This window comes from Dromaius novaehollandiae, chromosome 1 (assembly GCF_036370855.1).
Source record: "Dromaius novaehollandiae isolate bDroNov1 chromosome 1, bDroNov1.hap1, whole genome shotgun sequence".
Taxonomy (NCBI): domain Eukaryota; kingdom Metazoa; phylum Chordata; class Aves; order Casuariiformes; family Dromaiidae; genus Dromaius; species Dromaius novaehollandiae.
In genome coordinates, this window is record NC_088098.1 from 204,293,728 (window position 1) to 204,306,684 (window position 12,957).

Sequence of the window (12,957 nt, forward strand, 5' to 3'; positions counted from 1 at the left end):
GTTAAGAGGGAAATATTGCAATTTGTCTGTATCATCAATCAGGGTTACAGATTTTTTAAATTAAAAATGAAAAGTTTATACGTGTACAAGTCATAGATAGAGGCTCAGAAGAAATACATCTTTTCACCTTAGTTCTGTATTCACTCTGATTTAGAATATACATCTGTATGGGAAAGACTGCAGTGAAGATCTGACAACTTCTTCTAGAACATGTACAGCATTTTCATTATAATTTGTTTTGCAAATTAAATTTCTAATGAAACACTGCATAAATATCAATAGTGGGTAATTCCCTGAAAAATAGCATACATTGTTTATCTTTGCAAGAGCAACACCAAGTCATTAGCAACAGCAAAGCCAGAATAACAAATAAATTTCATTTTGTTGTTGAAAAGTCCTGCAAGAGGCGTAATGAACAGCTAAAGTCATACTCTCCGACAAGAAGCTCTTTCTTGTCTCTCACAGCAGAAAGGACCATTTCTTGCTTCTTCATCCCAGCACCTTGCCATTCCTTATACAAAAGAAAAAAAAATGTCTGTGACCTCACTAGCTTTCAGATACTCATGGAATGGATCATCAACCCTAGACCATTATCCAAGTATGGAAATAGATGTAAGTTCACTCCTCCTACACCCTGAACTTTTCAGACAAACGTTAAATGCAACCTAAGACTGATGTAACAATATTAAACAAACTAAAAGCCCAGTTTCTCAGTCATTCTTAATGTTTTCTTCTATTCTTTGAGGAGCACTCCTTCTTCCGCCATATGCTGCATTTAACTCCACAAGAAATACATTCGCTTCCTTTTTCCGGAAAAGAGCATTGTGCCAGCTATGTGACTTTACTAGTACATAGGCAGAATTACTCTCAAAACATGAGACTACTTTTTAACTAGATGTGAAAGACCGTAAGTGCAACAGGACACATCACCTTTGGCCAGAGTTTTCATCTTCTTGTTAGTGACCCTTATAACATTGGCCAACCTCCCATAGTGCTGCCTGTTCTCACTCCGTAGCCAGTTGATGGAGCCTAGACAGCTGTTACGGCATGTAGAAAGGCAGCCTATTTTTTGCATCAAGTTGTAAAGATCCAGAGTTTCAGTTTGGAAAGTTCCTTCATATTTCTGTGATAGTGGATCACGATAACATATCCTTTTCATCCTTCAAAGATGCAGAACATTTGTTGTTCCTAGGACTCGCTCTGGCCAATGTTTTTGAAAATCATGATCTATCTTACAATTGTTTAACTCGGCTATTCCTACCTTCAAGATGCTATTCAATGAAGTGAAATAAAATTGCACCATCTTCAGGTGGTTGCCTAGGGGTTATTATGGTTTGCAAGGGTGCTCAAGATTTTATTTATCACCAGAGTGAATATGGAAAAGGCAGTATAGTACAAACTTCTTCACTGTTCCCAAGATAATAAGTACTTTTTCTATTTTGGAAATGCATGGTCCAGCGCCGATTCAGTTGTCTCTCTATAAAGACTCCTTTTTATAGTTCATTTTGATAGCAGTGCTATGAAACAGATGGGCCAAAACAAGCAACCTATAGCCCAGATGTCACCCCATGACCATCACACACTGTTAATAAAAACAATCAAAAGGCCTGAACTGCGATGTCCTAGAACTGGGAGAGTTCATAACGCCTTCAACAAGTTTCTGAGCTATCTAATACTCAGCAAAGGCTGTTTGTGATTAACTGTCCGCAAGCTGTCCCCAAAAATAATACCAGCTTCTCTGTTAAGTTGGCCAACATTCTCACAGTATATCAGTTCTTCCATACACATGAATAAAAACAACATCTTGTTTTCTTTCACTTTTCAGCAGCGCTGCTGGTGTGAGAAGGCCTGAAAGAAACCCTGGAAGTCACCACTGCGACCTATGAGTGCGACTGGAGAATGTGTAGAAGATTTGGGTTATGTGAGAAAAAGTCAAAGAGCCAGGGGCGATGCTGAAGCTTATGAGATGGCCACCGGGGAAATGAGACTGAAGATCGAGGGAGGCCAGGAACCTGGGAAGAACCAGGGGAAACGAGAAATGTCAGACGGAAGCTGAGAAGGACATAAAAGTATCAAGGGGAGTTGGGAAACCATTCCGGGGCAATCAGTAAGTAGAAGTTTGAAGGAAACTGCAAAAGAAAACAGAGAAAGTGGCTGAGCAGGCTCTGAAATCAAAGGATCTGATAAATTAGAGGGCCGTAAAAAAAGTAGGATTGTATTTGTTTCAAAAGAGGGAGTAAATATACAAGAGGGTGAACAAGGCAGAAGTGACATAAAAAAGACCTAGAAGGGAGAGTCTGAGAGACAACAGCCTCATATCAAATAGAGCAGCTGAAACAATGCAGAAGTCAAAAGTAACTGTAAGAATTTTGGAGAGAGATGAAAAAGACTAAAAGGAGAAGAACTGTATGGTAGGGTAGGACAGGAGAAGGGAAAATTTAGTGGACAAGTGCAGTGGAAAGCCTTGAAATCTCCTCCAGTTCTTAAAATAAAACTGTAAAGTATTATCAACAGCATATTTCTCAAATGGAGAGGCTGCACATAGCCCTATAATACCTTTTTTATAGTAATATGAAATAAGAATTACCATGAGAACTATACAACCCATTGGTAACATTGCTACTAAACCTTCTATTTAAAATAAAATGCTCTTTAACAAAAAAAGGAGAAAAAAGGGTTTTTCAAAGACAGGAAAATTTGTAAAACCCCTTAGAGTCTAATTTTAAGAGCAGGACAAAAGAAATCTCAGAAACTTTGAGCAACTGCGCAAAAACTGCAGGTCTCGCAGAACCTGATCTAAAGGCCACTGAAACGCTGTCACAGCTTCAGTGAGCTTCGGGCCCTTTCGTATACCTCCTCCTGCTACAGGCCATGGGTGAGGTGAATCTCAGGGGCTCAGCCCGGTCATTACAACCACGGTCTGGCAAATACCGGCAGCGTCAGCCTGTCTCTACAGCCTGCAGAGGAGCCTGCTGGGTTCTGCCCACCTCGTTTCTCAGCACAGCACCAGACCAGGAGAAGGTGCGTATGCCTGAGCAGCAGAAGGCCGCATGCTATTCAAATACTGCCAACAGCTTTGAGATGCGAAGATGGCAGGGGGTGAGAGGGAGATTTTATTAGAATACATGTTTTAACTGCACATTTACAACATTTGGTTATACATATTCCCCTATGAAACGGTAAGCCTATTATAATAATGTGAAAGGTGCCTGTGGATCAGAGTATACTATTTCTTCAGTACTTTACATTTCCTCAGAAAAGATAGTTTGCAATTAGTTTAGTACATTTAAGCTATTATGGTCTACATAAGTAAAATAAGAATATCATCAAAACAGCTGAAGTGTTATCATTGAAAATGAACAGAGCAATATTAAGTGGAATGAGTGTTGCTTAAATGTCATTACTGCAAAGACAATTTTTTGCCAAGTGTGGCAATATGCTATCCCTGCTCTTATCTGAAGTTAGTAGAGGCGATAAAGACTAGTTTTGTTGTGGAACAGATGAACAATAGTATCTCTAAAAGAATACAAGCACTATAAGCAGTGTATTTCTAAGTTGAAAGAAGACCTGCTCCTACTTCATGAAAGTTGGAGGTAACAAACATGCGCGTGCTTGCAGCCCTGGACAGCCGAGGAGTTTGCAAGCACGATTTCTTCCGATCATCTTAGGCCGTATTTTATAAAAAGCGGCTGAAAACGAAGCACCTTTCCGCATCGAGATGCTGCACACAGTCCTCCCGCGTGTTTCTGTGTGTTTTTCGTTATTCGTACCTCCCAAGCCAGACGCCGCCGAGGCGGAGCGGCAGCGGCAGCCCGCCCGCTGCCGTCGCTGTGCCACCGCGGGGGGGCCGAGGCGGCGCTGCGGGGGGAGCCCCGGGGCCGGGCGGCGCTCAGGGCCCCCCCCGCCGCCGCCGCCGCCCCGCGCAGCCCCCCGGGGGGCGGACGGGGAGGGCCGCGCCGCCTCCCGCCCGTCCCGTCCCGTCCCGTCCCATCCCGTCCCGCCGCCCCGGCTGAGGCCGCACAAACTTTCCCGCCCCCGCGCGGAGCCGCGTCTCGCCCGCGGAGCGCCGGGGAGCGGCGTCGTGCCCGGCGGACACCGCGACCCTCACCGCGGCGGCGCGGCGGGGCGCGGAGAGGCGGCGAGGCGAGGCGAGGCGAGGCGCGGCGCTCCGGCGGCCCCGCGGCGCTTCCCCGTGGGCCCGGCAGGCGCCGCTGTGCGGCCGCGGGCTGCGGGCGCCGTCGCGGAGCGGCGCGGTGCCCCGGCGGCGGCTGGCAGCGCGCTCGGCGCGGCGCGGCGCGGGCAGCGCGGCGGCGGCGGCGGCGGCGGGGCACCATGAGCCAGGCGCAGCCCTACGCGCCGCGGAGGAGCAGCTCGCCGGCGCCGGGCGCCCGGCGCAACGACAGCCAGGACTACCTGCTCCTCGACGCGGAGCCGGGCGAGGAGGGCGCGCTGCCGCCCTACGCCGTCTACCCCGCGTGAGTGCGCCGCGCTGCGCGGGGCTGCGCGCCGGGCCGGGCCGGGCCGGGCCGGGCGGGGGGGGCTGCGCGGCCGCGGGCCGGGGCCGTCCGCGCCCCGCTGCGCTTGGCGGTGCGGGACCTGCTGCCTTTTCTTTTAAGTTCTGCTGAGTAGTTATTAGTGTTTTAAATCAGTAAGGTGTGAGAATATTTGCCGTTGAAAGTAAATGAAACATATAAATTATAAAGGCTCCGGGAACTGCGGTTTTTAAAAAACAGGTCAGTTGACATTCGCTGTTTATCGCATCCCTCTGGTTAGGTTTTATCAGCATGACTTCTGTAATTACCACTTGTTAATGTTTCTGAGGAAAAAGGCATCCCACAGAGGGAGAAAATGGGTATTAAGTAACCGAAGAAGAGTCCTAAAATCTCAGGTGATTGCTGTAAGATGTGCACTTTCTTTCGTGCAAATTGTGTTTTGCTGCTTGACTGATAACTCCAGTTACCAGCCTCGGTAGTCTATGCTGCTTTATCTCCGAGGGACTTGTCAGCCACATATGAACTAGACGACTATAGAAAAGGAGTAGTAGCAGGGAAACGGGCAGTACCCGGAAAGTTTGGGTATTTAGAACCTCATTTAAGAATAGCTGGAGTTGTTGCAGTTCACTACCGCTGTTCCCATGTGCCTTTGCTGTACAGTAGTGACTCAGTAAGATTGTGTAGCTATAAAAGCATACACTATTGTGCACTGGACTTAAACCCCGTTTCAAAATATTTGAGTGCGTCTGTCCTATGAATGCTTTCCTAAGGAAAATCTAATGCCAGTTAGGCTCGGGAGAGCTGCCTAGGTGGACGTCAGCTCTTCGGTTCCCGAGTCCCTTTGCTGTAGGCAAAATGAGTACTTCATGTGCTGCGAGTCCACTTGGACTCAGTGTGCATGCCTTACCAACTCTCTCCATTTGTGGTTTATCAGTGCTTATTCTTTAGCTACTTCTCCAGAAACGTGGCAGCTTATGGTGCCGGTCACACTGTAAAATGACATTTTTATGTGAAAGTCCTGGTGTGAATCTTTGGCAGTCTTTGGAAATAAAAACCTTGGGGTCTGTGGTCTTGTCCCTTGAGATGAAACTGGCCCTTGAGAGCAAACAGTATGTCTATGGTGAAACACAGAACATGCTTTTGATAAGTTAGATAATTAAAATAACCCCCCGGCTGCTGTATTAAAACGTTTAAAGCTACTTAAATGTCACTTAGAGCATTTCTTGACATTTTGTCAAACTAATTGGAAAATGGCATGCATCATTTGCACGTGCAAAAATGCCTTAAGAGCATCTCGTGTGACAGTGATTAATGCAGAACAGTAATGCAGAGTACAGCTGAGGCCCAGAGGGTCTGAAGCATACCTCCTTTTAAACAGTACGGTAGGAGCAGCACACTTAATGGTGTACTGTGGTGTAATACGACTGTCGCTCGGAATGTGAGAACTGTTTTCCTCCAGTGATAATTTAGTGCATATGCTGACTTTGTTGCAGGTGTTGTTTTTAGAACATTTTTTTCATACGTTGCTCTGTGACTGCCTTGAAGTAGTCTAGTGGCTGGATTATTAAATAACTATTTTAAGAAAAGCATTTCTTGTATTTGTAAATAAAGCCCCAGTCCTTCAGACACTACTACTTTAAAACTTTTAATTCAGTGAAGTTACTCCTGTGCTTTAATAGACAGTTCCTTTATAGCAGCAAAAGATTGTCTGTTTAGTAAGAGCCACCGAGTTTGCCCTTTTTTCAGATGATTTTCCTGATGTTTCATTAATTGTAAAATAGCATGGTCGAAAATGCAGAAAATGAAAAAAAATGAAAATCCGAATAACTCAGTGATCAACCAGACTGGATGGATTTGGTGTCAATGAGTTCAGCAGCACTGGGTTGTTCTTGGTTACGGTAAGCTGAGACACTGTAGTGTGCTGTATTATGAAACTACATATGAACTGGAAAAATGTTCAAAACATGGACCTGTCAATATGTTAACGGACTCCATGGGTATCAAGAGCATCACCTGGCAGACTTGCTTGTGTACCTGAGGCTTACTTTGAGTTTCAGTACTTTTACTTCACAGCGTGCATCGTACTGAACACTGTGCATCCTACTGCATCGGTAAGAGTGCAGTACCACTTTTTTCTGGAGAACAGCTTTACCGTGTCTGAGGCAGCTGCTACTTTTCTTGCAAGCAAAGTAGCCTGGGCTCAGCTGCCCTGCTAAATAGGATCATGCTGGTTTTTTGTCAGTGTGTGGGTAGAATAATCTTGCCTTTATTTGCAGTATGTGGCAAAACCACATTCTAATGGGATTTCATGCAGAAATGTATTGCTTTTCTTTGAATTCAGGATCTTCAGAAAAAACACACTTCAGGCTCTCTCCAGAAGTTGTAGATAAAATGGTTTCCAAAAGATGATGCTGCTTTCATAGGAATTTAATAGCTGTAAATTAGAAATGGTATGTACATAAAAACTCTTTCTAGTCATCCTCTTTTATCTAGCCTTCTAGTCTGTCCCTTAATGTATCAAAAAATACATTTCCACCTGTATATCAGAAGATATGTTGCCTGCTGAAATACAAACATTTAGGCATATTCTTCCTCTTAGGCAAATATTTCACTGACAAAGAGCCTGGTTTCATAGTTAAAAGAGAGGATTTAAAGTGCAATTTAAGGTCTAACCCCAAATATGAGTGCTGATCCACAGTGGGGTTTGGAAGTGACAGTACATGTGTGTAAACATCCCTAGTGAAAATCTGTCATTGAGGAACAGATTGTCAGTATACTGATTTAGTGAGAATACACTAATTCAGTCAGACATCTGGTTATAATGCTTATTTATACTTTGAAACAGTTTGTGTTGTGAAAAACAATGTACTTTCTCATACATGTGTAGAAGGACAACTGTGCATTAAAATGTTGGTTGTAAAGTAAATGAGGCGCACAATGTCAGATGAAAACAGGGAGAAAAAGGGTTCTGAACTGCCTAACTGCCCCGAGGCACAGATTACTCCTCAGCTTCTGCCGTTCGCAGATCAAGTCTTTCTTGGCATTATGAAACTCAACACATACTTTTAATCCCTTTCTTTGTTAAATAATATGTTTAATACTTTTTTTCCTGCATGCGTTACAGCAGTTTCTGCTATTGACATAGCATCATTTTTATCTCCAGCCTCAACTATCTTGCTTGAAATGACCTGTAAAATTATCTTCCAGACTCTTCATTAGACATAATCTCTTCAGGGAGCACTGTGCAATGTGGCAGCTGCGTTTCAGATTGCCAGTCTCTTTACTGAGATGCTATATCCTCTGAAAATATGTTGCAATAATTTTGTTGACAACAAAAAGGTGGAAGAATTAGTGGAGGGAGGGTTTCCTTTTATAGCCTAGTGGCTAGAACACTTTCCTATGAATTAGGACTAATGGATCCACTTCCCACTGGGCAGAGGAGAAAATCAGATCTGCAGCTTTCATATTTTGGGTGACTGAATTTAATCCCTGAAGTCTTGGGTAAAAGATCGTCATCACTGTTTTTACTAAGTTTCAGAAAATGTAGCTTTTAGTTCCCTCTGTATTTCCTTCAAGTATCTATAAAAGAATTTTTCACCTTGAACTAAAGCTACGCTTTATGTTGATTTCCACTTTTATTTTCTTAAGTACTTGCTTTGTCTGAGTGAAGAAAAGCAAATAAATATTTTGTTTTTAAATAAAAAATAATGTTTTTGATATATTAGCCTGACAGGTTAATTAGTCAAAAAAAAAAAAAAAAAAAATCAGTGACTTGATCTGGTGTTTCCTGTGTCATCAGAAATGAGAAAAAGAGACCCTAACTGTGTTTTTGGGGGCTTTGACCTTCAATAAAGGATTCTTTTAAAAGAGCAGCAGAACAGACCAGCAGCACTTACTTCATCGTGGATAGCTGAGGCCCATTGCTAGTGAGCACTGTTGAATCATAGCTCTGCAGCTCAGTCCGTAAAGTGAATGATGGTGGCCGGGGTAGCAGCCAGTCTGCTCTTTTTTGGAAACAACCTGTTCCAGTACCTCCCTTGAGCAGCCTGAGTATTGCCTAGATTGAGTTTCTACAGGATCTTTTCATGCTTTTGAAGCTGTTGTAAAAACAGTGAGCTTCTGTGAAACTGGTACAAGGCTGCAAATTACGTCTCAAAGGTGAGTCAAACCACTTGCATTCATTTTTGGTGAAGACTGATATGATTTGCTGTATTTAGTTGTTAAGCCCTGGTATATTCACTGCATATGTTCACTAATGTAGCGATGAACTGCCTTTGGTCAGCTACATGGACTGTGCGATATCCTGGGATAGGACTTCATGATCCATTTTGGCTGACCTGAGAAAATTATTTATTTATAATTCTATAGAGTTATTTATACTCATTCTTAAGAAAAGAGTACATCTGCAAACCACTGTCATGTAGCTGCTGAACAATTGAAAGTTGCCTTTCTTTAGGACTCATATGTGTAAAACTTGAAGGTTGCCATGTAAATATAAATCATTTGTTAAATTTGCATGAGGAAGGTGGAGTAGCAATAGAGAAAGAAATGTGTGGGATGTGTACTGCATAATTTTTTGTGAACACCTTCCTGGCACCACTGGACCACTGCAGAAGCTGAAGAATCCCTGCAAAGTATCAGTATCCCCCGATAACGATGAACTGGCATGATGGGTCTGCCTCATCCCGCTGTTAGGCATTTCAACTCAGCAAACGTGAGCCAAAGAAAATGTGGGCAGTTAAACTGCATTCATCAATTTTTTTATAATTTTCCTGGGATATAGAGTAGCCTTGGTTTCCTGCCTTGGACTGTGGTACAGTGCAAGGCAGTGATTTAACAAAAGACTACAATTTGGAAGTGCACAAAATGAGCCTCACGCATGTACACACACACACACACACACTCATGAACACAGACCCATCCAGATAATCTACTCAACAGCAGGCTTAAAGGATTTGGGATGATAAGCTGTCTTTAAATATAAGTTTTGATAATTAAAAGTGGACAGAAAGCTTAGTAATAATTAAATTACATGAAATTTTCTTTGGAAAGGATTAGCATTTATATCTTGCAGTAGAACAGTTATTATTTGTTAAGTAGTGACAATTTAAATACACAATCAAGTATACTATTTTAGCATACTGGAAATGATGGAATATCATGTGGAGATGACTGAAGTCTGGGTGTATTTTCTCTATCCATTTCTAGATAACCACACTTTTTCATACCATTAATAAATTGACAACACAGCCTTATTCGCCCCTCAACTGAACATACTGAAATAGGCATCTGTCAATATCAAAAAATAAGCTTTGGCACTAGGAGGGACATGTGAGCTTAGGTACAAAAAACCCAAGGAAGTGGAATAGTAGCGGAGCTGCAGATCAAGAATTGTCATCTTGGATGCATTCTCAAAGCTGTGTGGGAAGTGCAAATAGCTTGCTTTCTACAGCTGTTGAATGCAATTTCCTCTCATTTGAAAAAAACCCACTAATTCGAACAAAATGGCAGAGTTGCGAATGTGTATTTGTTGTGTGAAGTCTTTGTTGCAGATGTCCCACGTTCTTTTGACGTGGAATTGCAGTGATGAAATAAGAAAGACACACAGTAGTAACAATAATAATCCTGAATCACTCAGAAGTAGCTGTGACACCCACCTCTCTGCTGAAACATGCCTTCAGTCGTGCCCCTAGTCACACCGCTGTTACTGTTCGCTCTCATGCATCTTTAATGAGAAACAAAACCAACCTGAACTTGCCTCCTGCCAGCTCGGAAGAATGTGACTGAGGTGCTTGTTTTTGCCTTTAGGGATTGATGAGACACTGGTTATGCTGTCAGTATTTACCTTGGTCAAGAAATTAAAGAAGCGAGCCTTTTTATTTTCTTTTTTAAATAGCTGTGAGGTCTTCCCATGTAAGTAGAGGAAGAATCATGAAATACAGAAACCAAAAGATCACGTCTGATGCAAATGGGATTAAAAAAAAAGGAACAAGGTACAGATCACAAGGTTAGGTGATCCAGAGCTAGCAGTTTTGCAGAAGACTCAGACTGGGAAATTTCCGTGTAGTTTGTATGCTGCTGTATTACCAAATCTTGAAAGAAACAGCACATCTCTTACAAGTGGCATCATACGTGTTAAGGTCTGGCCCCGCTGAAGCTAGTTGGAGTTTCGCTGGACAGCCTGGTGTGTTTAGGAGACTCATATTGCAAATTTACTTCCGTTGTAAATGAAGAGCAGTGGGAGCTCCTCCTGACCACGTCCATGATGAGCTGTGAGAGCAGACGTGCGCTCGGCTTTGTTGCAGCACACTGGTATTTGTGCATACTGCAAGTCGGAGTCCCTCAGCGGTGTGGGACCTCATATATTTCTAATTGGACCCTGGTTAATCTCTGCTGATAGGGACAAACTACTCCTGTAGAGCCAGTTGAACTGTGACTTTGAATAGACCTTTGATTTAGCGATGATGCATGGGGACCGACCACGTGCAGGTAGGCAATGTTCGAATTGGACGGGAACAGGAACCACCTTGAGACCTGGGGCTGGAAGGTCTGTTAGTGGCCACACAGCTGTCCTGGTTCCTCCTGAACCATTTCTTTTTTCACATCCAGGCTGGCATAACTAGGAAATCGGTGTGTACCTGGTAGACTGGTTCCTTGGGTGGGCTGCCGTGCTGGTCTGGTGCCTCTTGTCTTCTTTTGCCACCGCTGATGTTAACACCAACGGACACGTGGGTCCGATCTTCCTCTTTGGCCCCATCTGGATTCTCAGTGTCAATGAACTGGGTTTTGTCTATCCTGTATTTTGATTGAATTTAAGAATTAGGACTGACTGCTTAGAATCCTTTAAAATAGATGGTTCCCTCATCTTTGAGGAGCATTTCATGTTTTCTTTTTTGTGTGTAAGATTTTGACTGTGCTCTACATATCTCAGCTGTTCTATACACGTTGTTTCTCCCCTTTTCTAAAATAGAAAATACCATAGCCAGGTCAGAGTGCTAAACTTTGTTAAGCCTATTCTGTGTACATCTGTCTTAGGCCTGCCAAGTGGTAATCATCCAATACTTGGCACTTTTTCTAAGGCTCTTGAAGTGCATTGCAAACAGACATGTAGCAGAAGCCAGCTCTCAATCTGCCAGACTCCGGGTACTTTGCAGAAGAGAATCCTTTGAATGACAGTATTGTGAATCACGGATTGGGTCAATTCAGCATCTCTACGGCACCCAGCATACTGCAGAAGTACGCTAGTATTAACGCTAGTGTGGATCCAGAAGATATTTTTAACCAAGGTGCAATTTGTAGAAGGATGCTTTGGGAACCAGCATGATGAAACTCGGAAAGTAAAGCCAATACCTTTGAGACTCGTGACGCAAATGTCACAATTGCCATTTCTGGACACCTCTCAACTTCTGCTAGTCATCAGGTGGATTCCTGTGCCCCCTCACCCCACGCACGTGCTGAGACGGGAGCACATGAGCTGGGTCTGGTGGTGGAAAGGTGTCTGCTGTGTCTGGCTGCTTGAGCAGGAGGTCCCTCATCCATCCCTCGTGGTGGCATCAGCAGGGATGCGGCACTCAGCACCACTGAGGTGTGTGTTAGCTCACAAGCCCCCCTAGGTAGGGACCTTAGTGCTAGGGAGGATTCAGACATTCGTTAAAATAGTTGTTTGTAGGCTTTTTCCCTAATCATTTGCAATATTGCCTCATTATGCCTTGCACATATGCACCAACATTTACTGTCACGTTCTGCTGGTTTCTCAGCATATTTGGTGATTTGTGTAGGATCAGATACATTGTATTGATCTCTTCATTTTGATATCCTTTTAGAAAACACAATGAACCTCTTTGGATATTATTCCTAACCAATTGTTTTTTATGATCAAAGAATATAAATCAATTTTTGCGTTCCTTTTGAAATGCAACAGTTGATTTTCTCTATTAGCTTAGTTCCATTCTGCTAATCTTTTTTTATGCATTATTTCCTTACACTAATTTAAAATTACTTTCAATTTTTAAGGTTTTTTTTTTTAATTAATGATATATCACAAGCACTGGCATTTTCTAGTTCATTATCTGCACTGGCAAAGTTTGGATTATAAATGAGTTGAAGACATGCTTCTTTGCTTGGTTTTTTTTTTTTTTTTTTGCTAGATTTATTACTTTATAATTAATTACAGTAAACCTAATATGATGCAAGTATATGAAGTGGGGAAGGATTTTGAAATGGTGTTTTAAAGGTCATGACAGTTTTGTTCTGGACATATAAGGGAGGCACGCTTTTCGTAAGTTAATGTAAATCTGTATAATACTAGTGATATTTATTAAAAGGGTAATCCAGTACACTGAGAACTCCAAAATTTCTCTTAGCTGGGAAATGAGGGATGAATCCGTGTGCTTATGGAGCTGTCTGCACCATGTCTGCTTTGCTTTTACTTTCCTCTGTGCACTTGGCTATGGATTTGTCCTCA

At 42.9% G+C, this 12,957-nt stretch overlaps 1 protein-coding gene across 1 annotated transcript in view; it reads left to right on the top strand.

Moving 5' to 3' along the window:
* Nucleotides 1–3,978: 3,978 nt before the first annotated feature.
* Nucleotides 3,979–12,957, top strand: part of TRPC6 (transient receptor potential cation channel subfamily C member 6) — a 105,995-nt gene continuing 97,016 nt past the window's right edge. Inside the window, exon 1 of the mRNA XM_064505102.1 lies at nucleotides 3,979–4,475. Within this exon, the coding sequence (XP_064361172.1) occupies nucleotides 4,333–4,475 (143 nt within the window). The 5' untranslated portion in view covers nucleotides 3,979–4,332. The remainder of the gene's footprint in view (nucleotides 4,476–12,957) is intronic.